General features: G+C 34.6%; 3 protein-coding genes across 3 annotated transcripts; all 3 read left to right on the top strand.

The window, feature by feature from the left end:
• Positions 1-201: 201 nt before the first annotated feature.
• LOC139858408 (ABC transporter B family member 13) lies at positions 202-4,490 on the top strand. The gene is made up of 5 exons (XM_071847262.1): positions 202-324; positions 446-759; positions 846-1,823; positions 2,198-2,439; positions 3,158-4,490. The coding sequence occupies exons 2-5, from the start codon at positions 519-521 to the stop codon at positions 4,379-4,381; spliced, it is 2,685 nt and encodes an 894-aa protein (XP_071703363.1). The 5' UTR covers positions 202-324; positions 446-518; the 3' UTR covers positions 4,382-4,490.
• Positions 4,491-5,039: 549 nt separating this feature from the next.
• LOC139858418 (uncharacterized) lies at positions 5,040-8,649 on the top strand. Its single transcript, XM_071847271.1, has 6 exons — positions 5,040-5,433; positions 6,412-6,546; positions 6,667-6,742; positions 6,889-6,983; positions 7,172-7,339; positions 8,269-8,649. The coding sequence occupies exons 1-6, from the start codon at positions 5,121-5,123 to the stop codon at positions 8,436-8,438; spliced, it is 957 nt and encodes a 318-aa protein (XP_071703372.1). The 5' UTR covers positions 5,040-5,120; the 3' UTR covers positions 8,439-8,649.
• Positions 8,650-11,686: 3,037 nt separating this feature from the next.
• On the top strand, positions 11,687-17,906 carry LOC139858429 (protein FREE1-like). Its single transcript, XM_071847281.1, has 10 exons — positions 11,687-12,610; positions 13,775-13,861; positions 13,949-14,080; positions 14,192-14,323; positions 14,843-14,908; positions 15,121-15,231; positions 16,371-16,466; positions 16,848-16,881; positions 17,153-17,223; positions 17,627-17,906. The coding sequence occupies exons 1-10, from the start codon at positions 11,750-11,752 to the stop codon at positions 17,702-17,704; spliced, it is 1,668 nt and encodes a 555-aa protein (XP_071703382.1). The 5' UTR covers positions 11,687-11,749; the 3' UTR covers positions 17,705-17,906.
• Positions 17,907-19,192: the final 1,286 nt, after the last annotated feature.

The following is a 19,192-nucleotide window of genomic DNA, read 5'->3' on the forward strand; positions in this document are numbered from 1 at the left end:
CAAAGTTACTAATTCCAGATTAACAGAGACTTTTTTGTTTTGTTTATGTATATTGGTTACTCAGAGTATATCGCAGGTTCGTACCGTGTATTCTTTTGTGGGTGAGAGTAAAGCCATTGATTTGTACTCTAGATCGCTTCAAGACGCGCTTAAACTAGCGAAAAAAAGCGGGTTAGCGAAAGGAGTCGGTATAGGGTTTACGTATGCACTCCTGTTTTGTTCTTGGTCGTTACTTCTTTGGTATGCGGGCGTACTCGTACAACACCATGACACAAATGGCGGTAAAGCGATTACAACAATCTTCAATGTCATATTCAGTGGATTGTAAGTTCATGTTTCAAGTCAACCCAATTCATTCGACCAGACCCGACCCGTTTTGACACGTTACCCTTACTCCCTTATTTAATTGTTAAATATGAAAGAAATCAAATATTTGATTTTGCAGTGCACTTGGTCAGGCTGCACCGAATCTTGCAGCCATTGCTAAAGGTAAGGCTGCTGCTGGCAACATTGTAAGCATGATTGAAGAGGATGTTGACCTTTCAAGAAAGTCAAACACGGGTATGGCCTTCTCGAAAGTGGATGGAGATATTGAATTTCGTGATGTGTGTTTCGCTTATCCATCTAGACCAAATATGGTATTTGAAAATCTGAGCTTTTCGGTTGGAGCCGGGAAAAAAATCGCAGTTGTCGGGCCTAGTGGTTCAGGAAAAAGCACCATTATTTCCTTGATTCAACGGTTTTATGAACCTACTTCAGGTATCAAATATAATAATCCAATGATATATTTATCAATTAATTGATTATTACTTTTTTATATCTTAATTTTGATGCAATGTGTGTAGGTCAAATAATGTTGGATGGGCATGATATAAAGACTCTTCAGTTGAGTTGGTTAAGAGGGCTAATGGGTTTGGTTAGTCAAGAACCAGCATTATTTGCGACAACGATAGCCGAAAACATTCTTTACGGTAAACCCGATGCTGACATGGACCACATCATTCAAGTTTCCAAATCTGCAAACGCGCATTCGTTCATTCAACAATTACCAAACGGTTACCATACTCAAGTAGGTGAAGGAGGAACCCAATTATCAGGAGGACAAAAACAACGAATTGCAATCGCACGGGCCACACTTCGAAACCCAAAGATTTTACTACTAGACGAAGCAACAAGTGCACTAGATTCTGAATCGGAACTCGTTGTCCAAAAGTCGTTAAACACAGTTATGTCAAACCGTACTACAATTATTGTTGCTCATCGATTATCCACCATTAGAGATGTTGACACCATTATCGTTTTGAAAAATGGTCAAGTAGTCGAAAAGGGTACACATCTAGATTTAATATCTAAAGGCGGCGAATATGCAAGTTTAGTAACTCTGCAAGCATCCGAACCCGCAAGTACAAAAGGTCAAACGAGTGTTGGTCAACAGGACAAGTATCACGAGTTTGACTCGTTATCATTGAAAACGGTGCACACGAATGATGATACTGAATCTATATCAAGATCTGGCAAGAACACACCGTCGATTTGGGATCTTGTTAAACTAAATAAACCCGAATGGCCTTATGCAATGGCGGGATCTTTGGGTGCAATTCTAGCAGGAATGGAAGCTCCTTTATTTGCTCTTGGGATTACGTACATTTTGACCGCGTTTTATTCTCGTGATAATCATAGAATTAAAGAGGACGTACGATGTGCATCGTTTGTATTTCTTGGAGCTGGGATTGTTACTATACCGATATATATTTTGCAACATTATTTCTATACGTTAATGGGAGAACGCCTCACTACACGAGTCCGTTTATCCATGTTTTCAGGTTTGTGTATGCTCATTTTTTCGATATTTTTAGCAGGCCTAAAATTCTTTATTTATTAAGACAATCGGTGTTCCCTGTGCTTCTTTTTTTTTTTTTTTTTTTTTTTCTTCTGTTGAGGATGGTCCTTGTGATTTGCATTTAAATCACCGCTGGTTCCTATGATTTGCATTTTTTTCGTCAAGGATGGTCCCTATGGATATGCACGGACCATCGATGATTCAAAATGTAAGCCACGTGGACTATCCTTGACAGAAAAAAGTACAGGGACCACCAGTGATTTCTGATACAAACCACATGGATCATCCGATCCGATGATATTTAGTCATTTATTAATGAATACTAACCAGCTTTTTTTCGCACTCTTTTTTTCTCAGCTATACTAAATAATGAGATTGGTTGGTTTGATATGGATGAAAATTCGACGGGCTCACTTATGTCAAAATTGGCTGCGGATGCAACATTAGTAAGAAGTGCACTGGCAGATCGTCTATCGACAATTGTACAAAATGTAGCGCTGACCGTAACTGCATTCACAATTTCGTTTATATTGAGCTGGAGACTAGCACTAGTCATTATTTCAACTTTTCCCCTTTTGATTGGAGCTGCCATTACTGAGGTTAGACTTTGACTTACTCATGTGTCCTCAACACTCTAAGTACGTTTGTTTACCTCTTAATTTAATGGTTCAACGCTGAATGATGAACCATTCGGCATACAACGTGTTTGTTTGGTGTTCAGAGCCGGAATTCTCTCTTAACCATGAAACGCCTAAATTTTATTTAATATTGTCAATCAAAGTTTGCGTATAGGCGAATTCATGTTCAATATTGTCACATGGTAACAAAACTTTAGTTTCTAGGGTATTATCGTAGAAATTTTCACGCACACATTCATTAGATGTGATAAATTGTACTGGTTGAGGAGGTTAAATAATGGGTCAAAGAGAACATATTGTATTGGTTGAACCAGACAGGGTCAGATTGACCCAAATCACATTTTGTCAAGGACTTTTGACCCATATATATATATATATATATATATATATATATATATATATATATATATATATATATATATATATATATATATATATATATATATTGTATATTGTATCATATACAGTATATTTTAACTAGTTATGTAACTGTAACAATTTATGAAGTTTTTAAGCAATAAAAAAATACTTTCGGCTACTTTTGACCCGTTTGAACCCATGGACCCGTATATATTAAACATGGTCCAAGAGTGATAGACCCATTTATAAGTAAGTGTGCATAAACTGAAACCTTTTGTAATCCTAAACTAACGTTACGTCTAATCTGATGTGTCTTCAGCATCTTTTTCTAAAGGGATTCGGGGGAGATTACACAACAGCATACTCTCGAGCTACGTCAATGGCTCGTGAAGCCATATCCAACATACGAACAGTTGCTGCATTTGGAGCTGAAGACAGAGTATCAACTCAGTTCTCAACGGAACTCAACAGGCCTGGAAAGAAAGCCCGTCTTCGTGGCCATATCTCGGGTTTCGGGTACGGGTTTACCCAACTACTCGCTTTCAGCTCATACGCCGTTGGTCTTTGGTATGCATCAGTTTTAATCAAACAAAAAACTTCCAATTTTGGTGACATTATTAAAGCCTTCATGGTTCTGATAATTACTGCAATATCAATAGCTGAAACGCTTGCTCTTGCACCCGATATTGTGAAGGGAACACAAGCACTCGGGTCAGTTTTCGAGATCCTGAACCGAAAATCAGCCATCAATCCCGACCATCCGGGCTCTTTGTCGCTGAATCATATCAAAGGAAACGTCGAGTTTAGAAATGTGAGTTTTGCGTATCCTACAAGGCCGGATATTCACGTTTTAAATGATTTGAGTTTGAAAATAACGGTGGGAAAAAGTTTAGCCATAGTCGGGCCAAGTGGGTCGGGGAAAAGCACGATTATCGGGCTACTGTTGAGATTTTATGACCCTGGTTTTGGGTCGATTTTCATTGATGATCTTGATATGAAAAAGTTGAACCTAAAATCGTTGAGGCGGAGAATCGGGCTAGTACAACAAGAGCCATCGTTATTTTCGACCACTATATATGACAACATAAAATATGGGAACGAAGAGGCGTCAGAAATCGAGATTGTAAACGCTGCAAAAGTAGCAAACGCTCACGAGTTCATTTCTCGAATGCCCGAAGGGTACAAGACACAAGTCGGTAACAATGGAGTACAGTTATCGGGCGGGCAAAAACAAAGGGTGGCGATAGCTAGAGCCATTTTAAAAGACCCTTCGATTCTTCTTTTGGATGAAGCAACAAGTGCTCTCGACACAGCCTCTGAAAGGCTTGTGCAACGAGCACTTGATAAGTTAATGGATAGAAGGACTACCGTTTTGGTGGCACACCGTCTCTCGACAATACGTAATGTTGATAGTATTGCGGTGTTGCAAAACGGAAAGGTGGTTGAGCGTGGGACCCACGACGCGCTAGTTGGCACACGGGGGAGTGTGTATGCACATTTGGTTAGTCTTCAACAAGAAAAAAACATACTAGTTGAGGGTTAGGAAATGTATATGCAATATATAGTTTTTGATAGTGTGGCATGGTACTGTGTTTTACTTGTTTAATTTATATAGTAATTTTGATGTCCAAGTGTTTAAAAGTAGTACAATTTGATGGTATTTTGTTAATAATAACTCCAAAGAATTTTACAGTGATGTGGTTCATGGGTTTAAAATATCCCTAAATATAAAGAGTTTGATAAGGTTCAAAATAGTCTTGATAATGTTAATATGAGTTTAAACTTGGTTGATAATAACTACAATTAGTACCAGAACATAATTAGAATTCTAAATTGATGAAACAAAATTAGAATGAATAAAATTCCCTTATAAAGGATATGCCAAGTTTTGATAAAACTGAATTATTTAATTTATTTATAAACTGAATGATTCAAAATCTATAAATAAACTTTATTATGAATGAAGATAATCTTTTTTGATAATCATATTGAATGAATATAATATGAGTTGGGTAAAAATTTTAACGTATTACATGAATAAAAATTCTAATCAAGTGTTTTAAACACAATTTGAAGAGGATATCACAGAAAAATAATTACCGAAACCAAGTAAACAAACAAGAAAAACTTGATCCTCAAAAAAAAAAAAAAAAAAAAAAAAAAAAAAAAAAAAAACTACTTTTTGTGGTGATGTTTTTAGCCAGCAGTCTCAAAACAGGGTTTTAGGTGCTTATAAACATTTGCTACTAAACCCTTGACTTTCTCTACAACCACCGGTTCCCATGGCAGCAACAATGAGAAAATTCAGTCGTCTCGCCGCCACCGCCCGCACGGCATCGTCTTTCTCCACCGCCGCCACCGTAACCACGACCCGCCGTCACCTAATTCTTCAAACGGCGTCGTATAACAGCAAAAATATCCCTCATTCATACACACCACAATCTCACTGGCTTTCATCGATCACTACCGGACACAACTCCGTTATTTCTTATTCAACCGCTACTTCAGCAGCGCGTCATGTTGATGAGAAATACGTACCTAACGACGTCGTTTTGTATCAGTACCAAGCTTGCCCTTTCTGTAATAAGGTTAAAGGTAATTATGATCAGTATCGTATCCCCTTTTTTTATACATAAATTCGTACATAAAATGAAATTTCGCACAAAATTAATGAACCTAGTTGTACCAATTTACCTAGGAATTTTTAACCTTGTTGCATGAATAGATGCCAAATAAGGTGGTGCAATTTTAATTTAAGTGCATAAGCATTTGTTACTGAAGTGACTTTATTATTCGATATTCTTGAATTGATTATAAGATAAAATTCTTTGTTATTTTGTTAGGAATTTTCTGGTTTACTATGATCTATAAGCCAAAAAAATTATGACTGTGATATGTTTATGCCTTTATGCATTCTTAAATTATGATATTTATACAGAATTTAAATTTATAATTTATGTGTATAAATAAGAACATTTTATAATAAGAATATGAATATGAATATGAATATGAATGTTCAGTTTGTTTTAGTTTGAATTACACAAGCTGATAAATTTGTTGCACTTCACACTTTTAGTCATTTTATGATGTGTTTAAAGAATGTTGAATCATCTAGTAACATAACCACAACTTTGAGTTTCGTGTTAGATTCAAGTGGATGATGCCGGATTGGTGCGTTTACGATTTTAAAAAATTATATGATAGTCTGCATCAATGTATGTTTGAGATATTAAAGTGCCAACTTTGTTTAAAAAAATGATTCAAATGATCCGAAATTAGTGTTCTTACTGTTCTTATTTCATTAGTACGGTTTCACGGGATCCTTATTCACGTCCTCTTATATATGAAAAGGTAAATTCACCCGTTACAAAATGACCTGGACCATACACCAAGACATCTTTTATTTACTTATTAATAAGAGTAGTGCAATCAACGCTATATTATCAAAAAAGTTACGGAGTCTGTGTTAGTGTGTTATATGAGGATCCTTTTATGGTAATGTCGTGTTATATTGCATTTTTTTTTTTTTTTTTTGTTAACTTACTTGGATTTTTTTTATTTTACTTTTTACAGCGTTTCTTGAATATTATGACATTCCTTACAAGATAGTGGAGGTCAATCCCATGAACAAGAAAGAAATTAAATGGTCTGACTACAAGAAGGTGCCAATATTGAAGGTGGATGGTGAAGAAATGGTCAACTCTTCAGGTTCATATTGGCATATATCATTTTGTTATTTTGATTATCAAGCACATAAGTTGTTTGTTTATGGTTCCATTACTTATATATTAAATTGTTATTGAAGATAATTACGATTGATGTTGGCAGATATTATTGATAAAATGTTTCAAAGGCTGCATCCTGACTCTGTCTCTGTGGATGATGAAACTCAGAAGTGGCTGGAGTATGATCCAGTTTTTACATACTAGTTCCTTATAGTTGTTAATTTTATGTTTGTAATGATTTCACAAGTATATATGTTTGTGAGGTTGATAAATTGCTAATCCCTGAAACTTTGATAAATTGCTAATCCCTGAAACTTTTGTGTAGGTGGGTAGATAATCATTTGGTGCATGTGTTGTCGCCAAATATATACAGAAGCCCATCTGAGGCTCTTGAATCATTTGATTATATCACCACCCATGGTAACTTGTTGATAATTAAACTATATATAGTTGAACATAGTGTCTATATGTTATCATGAAAATATAGAATCATGTTTAGGCAGAAAAACTCATTGATATGAACTTAGAAAGCATAACATCAGCAACTCAACACCGTCATGGCAACAAAATAATGAAACGGAATGATTTTAGATTACTTACTATTTCAGGTAATTTTAGCTTTATGGATAGGGTGGTGGCAAAATATGGTGGGGCAGCAGCTATGTATTTTGTGTCAAAAAAACTGAAGAAGAGACATAACATTACTGATGAGCGTAAAGCTTTGTATGATGCTGCAGAGACATGGGTGGATGCTCTAAAAGGGAGACAATATCTTGGTTAGTAATTAGCTCAACTTCTTTTAGTTTTTAGACTTTTTTTTAGACACCAAATGTGTTACTTTCGTCAACATATTTAGCATACAAAAAAGCAAAATAGACATGGAAGATATCGTACTCTTACCTTCGTTATCTTTATCAAGTATAAAAGATTTATTGATTGATGATGCTGGTTCAATTTTGAAATTATGTGTCTCGTATGATTTGAGCTTGCAATAATAATCTTATTTTAGATTATGAAATGATTAACATGATTATGATCTTGATGTGAAAGTTTAAGTATATGCTACCTCAGCTTGCTAGGTCTGCATTGCATCAACTAGTTGTATACTAGGATAGCAGTTTTGGTCCATTTGGTTATGACTTATGTATTCCTCAATTATGGACACGTCTTTAACTGGTCATATGGAGGAACATTTATATTTTTATTTTATTTTATAAAAGCAAAAATAGAATTAAATGGGGGTCGAAAGTCATTCAAAAATGTATTATTTCCAGAGCATAAAACCTTCTAAATAATTTTCTAAATAAGTTACCTTTTAATCATAGTTTACATGAATAAAAACTATAGTTAGTTGTTTAATTAGTGTTATTGATATAAATTAAAGAGGATATTCAATAAAAATTAGTTGCTTAATGGTTAAGAGAGAATTCCAGCTCTGAATGGTTAAACACACACTGAATGTTGAATCATCTTTCATTTAGAGGTCAGATTCAAACGCGCTGAATGCTAAGTAAACGGTTCAACATTCAGCGCTGAACCATTCCATTAAGAGGTAAACAAACGCACCCTAAGTTTGAAAAATGGGGAGATTCTGATATTGCAGTGATGTCTACCTCTATAAAAGAAAGAGATTAATCAAGAAGGTCTAAACTTATAAATTGAATTTAGATGAATTGATGTGTGCTACTTTTGTAATGTTATGCAGGTGGATCAGAACCAAATTTGGGTGACCTAGCTGTGTTTGGTGTTCTGAGACCTATACGAGACCTAAAGTCCGGAAAGGATATGTTTGAAAACACACGTATTGGTGAATGGTTCACTAGGATGGAGAACCAAATGAAGCCCAATCGTGGCACGAATCTTCCAGGAGCTTGATTGGTCAGAACCTTTTTTAAACTAGAATTTTATTTTATGGACGCGGTTTTACAAGTTTCATTTCCAAGGACAGCTAAAATAATGATGGTGATATATTGATTGCCTATATACTTGTACCTTACTAAAAGTACACTTGTTACTACTTTTAATCAACTCAGATCATCGTTTTGAGTAGTCTGTTTAACGATTTGTCACTTTCGACTAGTAATCAGTTTCGTTTTATTGTCATTTCTTCGAACTAAGCTCTATGTACACATTTTTTAAGGACTTGCTAACGGCCAAATTTACAGTTATGGATTAGAATCTTGTTAGTGAATGGGTCTAGGTTTCTGGATTAGAATCTTGTTAGTGAATGGGTCTAGGTATATGCATAATAGGTCTTAACAGATTTGGGTTGAGATTAGAGGGGTGAGCTTGCTAACATTATTTTCTATTATATATTAAATTAGTTGGTGGCCCGGTGGCTCACTTCGTTGGCCGGAAAAAAGAATTCCAAAAAAAAGGTGAAGGGCAAAAATATTGACGTCACTCCAACGTCAGCGGGCTAGTGTTCCCACCGACCCACTATGCTCCGAGGTTATATTCATTAAGAATATATTAAAATAGTGTGACCAACTAATAGACTCAACTAGTTGTGGAGCCCTCGCTTCGCGTCGGGGGCTCCGTTTTGAATGCGAGTTAAAAAAAAAGTCTTTCCTTTTGTGGATCTATTTTGTAAAAAAGAATTTTTTTCGACATCTAACATTGAAGGGTTGTTCTTTTTGTGAAAGTTGTTTCTTTTAGCGTTAAAGTTAGTTGATCTATTTTGTAAAAAAAAATATTTTTCGACATCTTTTGGTAGCATTAAAAAATATTTTTCGACATCTTTTGGTAGCATTGAAGGGTTGTTCATTTTAAGAAAGTTGCTTCTTTTATCGTTGGAGACACAAAAAAAATTGTAGCACAGTAGTGGCTTATGTGGGTCCTATTGTTTGAGCGCAGTGTAGAAGCCGGTAAAGCGTGGTGGGTGTTTTTTGGTGTTAGTGATGGGATAAATAATAATTTATAATATAGGTATAAAGTAGGGAGTTCGATTTGTATTTTAATAAAAGTTATGGGTTGGTTTGTAAAAATGAAAAATTGAATAGTACTATTTATAACAAATAAGACGAATTTTGTCTATTAGTTATGTTGGTAATTTTATCAAACATCTTACTTCATTATTTCTTATTCCTATGTTCAATTTTAAATCAAAGAGTTAAACCTATCAATTAATCATTTCTTATTCAATTTTTAATTTAAGAGTTAAACCTTTCAATTGATCATTTCTCATAATTAAGGCCTAAATTTAATAATTGATAAAAAGGTTAAACTTACAACCCTAGTCTCAATGAGAAGTAGTTTCTAATTTTGGTATTCAATTGTGAGGTTGTGATGGTTTCGTAGTTGGTAAGATTAATCAAGTGATGTCATTCTTTAAGCAGATTGTGGACTAAGTGAATGGTACCATCGTTTAAAAGAATCCTTAACAATATGTAGGGTCAAAATAATATGACAAGTTGGTAATGTTCAGCTGTTGAATATACACATTTGATTCCAAAGTTTCAATGATATAAAAAAGTCTACAAGTGACAAGTTGTTAATGTTCAGGTGTACTGAGCTGAGACTATCCTCTTGAAAAACTCCTAACTACTACGTAGTATATTAGCAATTTAGCATCGAATTTTTGTAACATTTTTAATTTTGTTATTGATAAATTTAGGCTTGACTTCCAATAAATTATGCCAAACACAATTTATTTTCTAAAATATTTAACTTTTTTGTCATGACTAAAAGTCACGTTAAAAGTATTATGCCATAACTTAAAACTAAATATTTCTAAAATGTATAATTATTTAAAGGGGTTAGACCATTCACAGTGGTGCCCGGGTGATGGGGCGTGATGAGGTGTTTTTGTAGGTTATAGTGCTGTTTTGGCAAAGATGATGGCGTGATGGCGTGATGAGTTTGTAGTGGTAGGCGTGATGGTTATGTGATGAGTTAAATTGGTCCCACCTTTTTATTTTCTTTTTCATTTTAGCTTGAGTTATTATTCTTTATAATGTTTCATTTTTTTACTGTAATACTCGTAATTTATATATAATATGAGCATAATTTAAACACATATACAAAGATATAATTGATAATTGAGGGACTAAACTAGTTATTAACAAAATTTAAAACTTTTGGACTAAACAAAGAATAAAACAATCTATTTATATAAACAAATACGACTAAATAAATAAATATTATTATCTATCATCTTCATCAATATTACTATCGCTGCACACTGTAAACCCTAATTTGTTCCCAATTCAAAAATCAAAATCAAGAACAAAATCAAAATAATCAAAATAAACAATGTAAAAACTGATATCTGGACACGAGGCGCTCCCCAATTCGTTCCTACCGACCACCACGCTTCAATTCTTCATGTGATGCAACGATCACGCCGGCAAAAAATTGCCACCATCACGCCGCACAATGGCGCGATGATGGTAAATCCGAGGTGATGGCGCTGCACTACGAATGGTCTTAGGCTACTTATTCTCTAATAAAATAACTATGTATTAAAATACTAATTAATAAACTTCTAATAAGGGGGATGATTCTCACACACACTTTTTTGATTCTCACACACCTATTTTAACCTTTTAATCTTCTAATAATACTCAATTGGTGTGTGAGGATCAAAAAGTGTGTGTGAGAATCATCCCCCTTCTAATAAACTTAAATTTTTCAATTAATTTATGATATTTACCATATACAATCAAAGTTTTTTTTGATTAAAATACATTAAAGTTTATGAAATAACATCTATATTCATTAGTTGTAACGTATAATTCAAATTCACTTTAATAATGTGTGTTAGTGTAACTCACATTAAGATATACTCTGTAACTGTTTTACTCCATACAAAATTAAGAACCATATAAGTTAGTACTTATAAATTAAGAATTTAAACCTTATTTAACATTTTTAGATTATCAAAGTAAGTTTAGATTTTGTAACTTTTATCCATAATATAAGAAGAATTATTAATTATTATTAACCATTAACCATAAATTAAGAAAAAAATTATTTAGTACTCCGTAATAAATTAAATTTAAAAAAGAATAAGAAAATAAGAATAGTAAGACTTGGCCCCTCAACTTCTAAATTTCCGACATCGACCATCTTCATCTTCTTCTCCAAGAATAACTCACAAAAAAAAAAAAAAAAAAAAAAAAAATACATTTTACATAATTCACCGATCAATCAATCATTTAACCAATCAACCACCGCAGACCACCATGCAACAAAGCGACTACACATCAACAACGCCATACTACCCCAATTACCCTCAAAACCCTAACCCTAATCCCCTCATCACCACCGATCTCCACCACCAACCGCCGTTACCTTACGCCTCCGCACCTCCGTTCGCCACCACCACCACCTCCTACCACGTCCCACCACCACCTACACAGTCTGATTATTACCCCACCGCTCCATCATCATACACTCCAAACCCTAATCCTCAATTCGATTCATCACATTCTCCTTATCAATCTCAACCACCGCCTTTTATTCCGAATTCGCCCTACGATCACCTTAACGCTGCCCCCAATTACACCCCTCCGCCGCCTCAGAATCCAATCCCGGTGAACAACAGTTCTTCATTTCAATACTCACCATCTTTGTATAATAATAACCCGGTTAGTCCTGTTTCAGCACCGGTTTCGGTTTACGAGAATTCGTATGAGACTAATTATAGTGGTAGTTATGGGAGGAATGTATCTGATTTAGGAGGTGGTGATTATTATGGGAAGAGACACGATATGGGCGGGGCCGATCGATATGATGGTGGTGGTGGTGGTGGTTATGGTGAGGGAGTGTATGCATATCAAGGGGGTAAAGTTGAGCCTTATGGATCAAGGGGGACTGGATCAAAGTCATCAACTTGGAAAGAACAAGTGATGTTTGATGATTTTGGGAGGCCGATTGGTTTACCGGGAGGTAATAAGGATTCGAAATCGGTGTCTTCACCTAAGATTGTGAAGGCTGTACCGAAGGTCGAAACGAGGGAAGATGTTAAAGGTGGGGTACAGAAGTTTAGGGTTAAGTTGTTGGCTGAAAGTGGTGGGCAGAGTACTATGGATGTTCTTTGTCAGGTTTGCTTGAACTATTCCCTTAATTTTACATTTTAGTTAATACATTATAAAGACAGATCGAATGTTTGTTTTTGTTTGATGGCTTTTGTGTTTGAGAAGTTTATGCTATTTGCTGATGATTGATTTATATTTTCATCTGCATTACTTCATGCGGATTTAGTTTTTTTAAATGGTGTTCCGTTAGAGTATATAGGTGTCGTTGGATAGTATCGATGCATAGGCTGTGCAGCTCGATGTGTTAATAACAATCACGCTGTGCAGTTCTTTATTTCAGATGAGATCCTTTCAATGAGCGTCTTATAATTTTTATCGCCTTTATTAAATAGAATTTATATTGGTGTTGTTTCTTTGTAGTGTTGATGATGTGGATTTGTTGCTTTAGGCATGCCATCAATTTAGCTCGTGGTTTTATGTTGTTATCTTTTATCAACCTATCAAAACTTGGCAAATTTTATGGCTTCAACATTTATGATGAGCTTACGAGTGCTTGAATAGACTCGTAAGAATTCAACTATCTGTTGAACTGATCCGACGACTGGTAATAAGTCATGTAGAATACTGAATCAATCATATTTGGTGAAGGAGTCATAGGTACTTTTATTTTGATTACGGAGAGAATAGAAGCAAGTGATGTCTATAAAGATCCGTACAATATATACTATTAAAATTACCCTAGAACGTTAAGAACATTGTTTTTCATAGGAAGGCAAGCTTTTTGTCTGTCCAGAATTTAATGTATCCTTTAGTTCAGTAAGTCATGGGAATAATTTACGAATATCTGATGGCAGTAAGTGACATGTCATCAAAAATAGGTATTATAGTTATGGGCGATCTTGGTTGTTGATAAGGATGGCTATTACTAATCATATTCCTTAAATTATTTCAGTAATTAACTGTACTCTAATTGCTGTTTTCTAGCATTTTGAGTTATTTTTTTACAGCTAAATTTCTTTGATTTCACTCATTTGATGAGTTTGAAGTGAAACAATACCTGAATCAACACAAGTGTAAGTATACGGGTTGTAGATGCCACTTCCAGTTTCTTTAGCTAGTTCATGCACTTATTTTTTTCCTCGCTAATCTTAAATTTTTATATTACATGATGTTGTACTGTATCAACTCATATATGTTCTAGTTAATCTGAATGCATCGGTTCGTCCTCAGATTGGATTGGATGGAATCCGGATGCTTGATCCCTCTACCAGTCGGACTTTGAGAATATACTCTCTTGACACGATAACGAGATGTGAAGTATGTCGTTTCTTTGCTCTTAAATCTGCAGTGTTGAGTGTTTAAAGTTTGCCAACTGTTTTGATTCTTCTTTTTGTAATTGTCTAGGTGTATGATTCATCGACCTTTGCGTTTTGGTCCAAAAGTTCTGTAGATATTGAGCCGAGGCGTATACGACTGCAATCCAATAGTTACACAACAAACACATTATTAGACACGGTAACTGCTGCAACCATACAGGTCAGTATTTGCGAATTGTAGATTTCATTATATTCATGACCTTCAAATTCATTTTATTCAATTGTGGGTGTAAGAATTTTGTTTATTTTATTTGTTTTGTGGGAACAACAGGTTAAGGAGATGGGTGGTAGGAGCAGGCCTGTTGATACTGTAAAAGTTGCTGAGCAGTCAACTGAAAAGAAAAAAGGTTTGGGTGACTGGATGAACATAATCAAACCTCCAAACGAGGAGAAAGATCATTGGGTAAGCATGTGTGTGTGTGTGTGTGTAAATTTGTTGTTTTGATTTCTGAAATCGTAGCTGCCCTTCGACGCAAATTAATCTGACAAATAATTGACAGACTTCGCTGATATGTGCTCAAGAAACAGTTTCATACACAGTTCTTCTATAGTTGCTTATCACCGTTTTCCGTTCATTTTAACACACTTTCTTATAAAGGGATCATGCCTCTATTGCAAATAGTGATAGTGTTGGATCTGAAGTTATTAGTTTCTGGATTTAACAATAACCATGTGGAAGTATAAATATAGAGAGTAAATTTCGGTGTGATGTTGGTAGCACGTAAGAAATAATTTACACATCCAACCCTTAATCTTTTGATAATATAGTTAACAGCCCAACGTTGTGTTACATGTTATTATCTGCACACATCGGTTTTTCATATGAAAACTGAATAAGATAATGAGAAAATATGATTATTCTCTCGGTTTTTGACATATTAATCATGCATCACTAGTTTAATCATTCTTATATTTTGTGTAGGTACCCGATGAAGCTGTTACAAAATGTACTGGATGCGGAGGAGACTTTAGTGCTTTCAATAGGAAGGTTAGTGGTGGTTTTTTTGTTCAACCCATTCTTAATATATCAGTCACTTTATTATTTTTAGTTTAAAGGTTTCAGTTTGTTAATTTTGTTATAGCACCGTAATTCTAAGCTAATGGTTATGTTTCTAATTCCCAAGTATATATGGATATATACACACATCTACAGATGCTCCTGTTGTAATTGTTGTTTGGGTTTTTTACCTGTTATTGTAGCATCATTGCCGAAACTGTGGAGATATTTTTTGTGACAAGTGCACTCATGGAAGAGTTGCTCTTACATCTGAAGACAATGCTCCTCAAGTTCGTGTTTGCGACCGTTGCATGGTATGCTTTTGTAGCATTATGGTAGTATGTTAGTCCGATAGATTCATTCACATTCTGGTTCAGGGTAAATACTACACATTAAAGATATCTGCTTTTTATTATCTGATTGAGTTCAGGGGCTGAACATTTAAGGGACGGGTAGGGGCACCCGCCCCATCTGGATATCAAAAAAGAAAAAAAAAAAAAAGAATACACTAAAAAAAGATTTACTTAAAATTAAGGTTTTTATTAGTGTTTACACCCTGTCATTGAAAAAAAAAAAAAAAATCAAGGTTTGGGCAACCGCCCCATATGTGATCGGGTTCAAGTTCCACCACTGATTGAGTTATTTTTGTGTTTTACTTGAGTTCTGGGTTGTCTAAACAAGCTTCACTATAGGTGGCAAGATGGGCTTGTTGGATAATGGGTCGGTAACATTGGTACAGACGTACAGTCTAAATGAGTTGTGTCAAGTTAACACAGACAACTACTTGTCTAAGTTTGTACAATAATCTTTTGTTTCAGACTGCTATTTATGATCGCGAACATTTTTGGTTAAAATTATGATATGATGTTTCTTGTAAAGTGATTTAGCATAGCTGTGGGCGTGAAAATGAAAACACACTTCTTGTTACTATCGGCCTGGTTGACTTATTTCCTTCCTATATTATCATTGTAATAAAATAATAATTATATTTATATTATGAAATAAGTATATTGTACACATTTGATCAATTAGAATAACATTTATCTTGAAGCATCTTGGTCTTCTACTCGCTCACAAGTATCTGAGTTGAGATTGCTACCACTTATCATTGTCATCATGCCTGATAGTTATGCATTGTATGATTTATGAAATTGGTTTTTTATCCTCAATATGAGTTCTTCACATTTCTAATTGGCATGTTTCTTTCATTACGAATATATGCACCCGTAGGTTTCAGTTATTAGTAAACTATAGTAATTTGCATTCTGTTTGCAAAGTAGAAATTTCTCTTTATTTACTGTTTAACAATGAGTCTATGATTCCAGGTAGAATTCTATTAGTTACCAGTAATGATGAATGTATTCTGGTCTTGCACTATTGCTCATCAATATTTGTCACCTTCATATTTGCTGATATATATATGAAAAATCTAAGTTTATTAATCTATATCTAGTTGGAGGTTACTCACCGTTTGAGCAGTGCTAAGGACGCTGCTGCCAGCAGATCATCCGGATTGCAGTCTCATGAAGATCTTGCGAAGAAACTTCAGGTGAATGTTAATCTTTCTAGTGCACTCTACTTGCTATATGTTTCTGTACTGTTTTTGTACTTTACTTCATGAGTAATCCTTGAAGTGATTGTAGGGTGTAAGTTTTTAGTACCTAGTTATACCTGTTTTATTCCATATTAATTACAGTTTTTTGCATCAATAAATTTGTGGTGTAATGGCAAACATACTCTTCAACTGGCTTTGTATATAGATTTGGTTTATAAACAATTATATGTATATTTGAAAGTAGTACGAGTATCTTATAAACAATTATGAAACAACGTATTCAGGATCAAAATCCTAGTTTTTCATATGTTCGTATTTCTTCACTGTCATGCTTTGCTACGCATCTTATTTTTTCTTCTTCTTTACTTCTTGTAGGAGGAGTTGGAAAGAAATCACAAATCATCATCAGGTATAATAACTATCTACCACTACAGACCACATTGCTCTCTAACTGACTCTGTTTTAATCAATATAATAAAGTGACTGATGTATTAAGAATGGGTTGAACTAAACTTTTTCGTTTAGAAGGGGGAATGCTTTAAATCATTAAATGGGACAAACTATGCATATAAATTTCTAAGTTGGTTAATTAATAAAGGCTTAAATTTTTTTTATCACATATCCCAATTGACTGAGAATTCAATGTATTATTGGTTGAATTGTTACAATTGAGTGGTCAGGTTCCAAGTCGGAAAGCTCTAACAGGCGGATGAAAGAAGTTGCGTGTCCTACTTGTACTGTCCATTTACAGGTTCGAAATTTTGTCGTGAACTCTTTCAATAGTGTTTTTAGTTAATTTCATGCCGCCCTTGACAAAAATGGCAATGTGGGCGGGTCTGACAGGTTGGGTAGTTGTGGCCTATTTGTTTTTTAAACGATTAATCTGGTACTAGTTGGACGACCAGAAACATTCGTATTTCTATTTGAATAATGAGTTATTGCTTCTCCTACAACATACCTTCAAACTAAAACGTCTCACGAGGTTTACGCTTAAAAGTACACTTATGAAACCGCTTTCGCTATGTTCAACAAATTTGACACTATATATATATACCAAACTTATCGTTGTATGTTGCTTGTTAGACTAGTTTGAAATAAAACCCGACAATAAAGAAAATGGGTTGAATGTGCACCTTTATTTATATCTGTTTCAGGTTCAAGTTCCTAGCTCAGGATCTGAGACCATAGAATGTGGAGTTTGCCAGCATCCATTTCTTGTAAGTGCGCGCTAATGGTCCAGGGTGTATCTCATCATTTTATTAATCTGTTCAGTTTTTTGGCGTTCTAAATTGTATTCATTGTTGGTAGTATATTCATGTTTATAAAACCTGTGCATTGTTTGGATTTTGTGGTTTGTTTTCTCAAAAATTTATTTTTAACTTTTGTATGTAAATGTGGTGCCTTTATGAGGAATATGTTTTTTACAAGTTTTAACTATGGTTTCATCTGCCATTTTTTCTAAAATCCAAAAAAGCTGTAACGGGTCTGAGTTGCATTTGTAAATTTGTTATTTCTTGCGTTAACTAAGTTCCTTTTGAAACGTTCTAACTTTTCAAGTTTAAACTTCTTTTCATGTTTGCATTTTAAGGTCACAGACTGATCAGTGGCCTTTTTGGATCCACCCTATTTTTGTGTTAACTAAGGCCCCGTTTGGCTAATGGAATACAATGGGATTGTGGCGGAATTGGAATTGAATTTAGACACACGTCGGCAAGTGTGAAACACTTGGACTAAAACGACGGTCTTATGAGTGTATTTTAGTATAATACTACCTCCTCATATCTATCGCACATTATTCCATTTTAAGATGTCTAAAATTAATTGTTCATTTTCATAAATTAAAAAAGAATAATGTGATAAAAAAAAATTTGCCCCTACTTTATTCATGTAGGACAAAAATATAAGTAAAATGTTAGAGTTAAACTAAAAAATTAAAAAAAAAATACAGGTAACGGATAGTTTTTCTTAAATTATGTATTTTTGGTCTGGTGACACTGAATTTGGGATATAGTGAGTAGTATAAAAATAATAATAAATAATCAGTGAAGGTTAACAAAAGAAACATTAGGTATGATCAACATTATCTAAAGTTCACTTTTTCTTTTTGTCTTTTGTATTTATGAGTTAACATTTATTGCTATGAATATTAACTCTGTATTTCTCTTAGTTATCCCCAATATGTATACAAAAATAATATTTAATATTTAAAATTTAATTGAGTAAGCGGATTTTAGTTAAGTATTCAACCTACCAATATATTCATAAATAAAAACATTTTTTTTTTTTTTTGTTTACTGGTTGTGGTTATATATGTTGTGTCAAAACGTGTATATATGGCAGGGACACGCTAACCCTGTGTGCCGTAGCACCCACCAATCCCACCCCGAAAGAGACCTGTGCCGGAAAAGTACCTCCTCCCAGTACTCACAGTGGCGGCAAGAGCAATTTTTACCCCAGCTAGTTAGACCCCCGAAAACACTTCACAAATTTCCCCCGGAGGAGAAATAATTCCATGCGGAGCGCCCAGACTGAGAATCGAACTTGCGCCTTCCTTGTGTCAAAGCTTCCCCCACTGTGGGCCCAGGGATCAAAGGCATCGGGTACCACTGAGCTAGAAGCTCGTTGGTGTGGTTATATATGTTGATATCACTTTCCATGCCCATTTAATTGTGATACAAACTTTTTCCATCCTATTGCCCTGTTTAATGCTCTGAATAATT

The sequence above is a fragment of the Rutidosis leptorrhynchoides genome, chromosome 1, assembly GCF_046630445.1.
Source record: "Rutidosis leptorrhynchoides isolate AG116_Rl617_1_P2 chromosome 1, CSIRO_AGI_Rlap_v1, whole genome shotgun sequence".
In the NCBI taxonomy this organism is placed as follows: domain Eukaryota; kingdom Viridiplantae; phylum Streptophyta; class Magnoliopsida; order Asterales; family Asteraceae; genus Rutidosis; species Rutidosis leptorrhynchoides.

Coding starts and splice junctions, on each gene's coding strand:
- LOC139858408 (XM_071847262.1), top strand. CDS start 519: ATGATTGAAGAGGATGTTGACCTTTCAAGAAAGTCAAACACGGGTATG. Junction 1,824..2,197: donor CCGTTTATCCATGTTTTCAG/GTTTGTGTATGC, acceptor TTTTTTTCTCAG/CTATACTAAATAATGAGATT. Junction 2,440..3,157: donor TTGGAGCTGCCATTACTGAG/GTTAGACTTTGA, acceptor ATGTGTCTTCAG/CATCTTTTTCTAAAGGGATT.
- LOC139858429 (XM_071847281.1), top strand. CDS start 11,750: ATGCAACAAAGCGACTACACATCAACAACGCCATACTACCCCAATTAC. Junction 13,862..13,948: donor ACACGATAACGAGATGTGAA/GTATGTCGTTTC, acceptor GTAATTGTCTAG/GTGTATGATTCATCGACCTT. Junction 16,882..17,152: donor AAATCACAAATCATCATCAG/GTATAATAACTA, acceptor TTGAGTGGTCAG/GTTCCAAGTCGGAAAGCTCT.
- LOC139858418 (XM_071847271.1), top strand. CDS start 5,121: ATGGCAGCAACAATGAGAAAATTCAGTCGTCTCGCCGCCACCGCCCGC. Junction 6,984..7,171: donor TGATTATATCACCACCCATG/GTAACTTGTTGA, acceptor TTACTATTTCAG/GTAATTTTAGCTTTATGGAT. Junction 7,340..8,268: donor AAAAGGGAGACAATATCTTG/GTTAGTAATTAG, acceptor AATGTTATGCAG/GTGGATCAGAACCAAATTTG.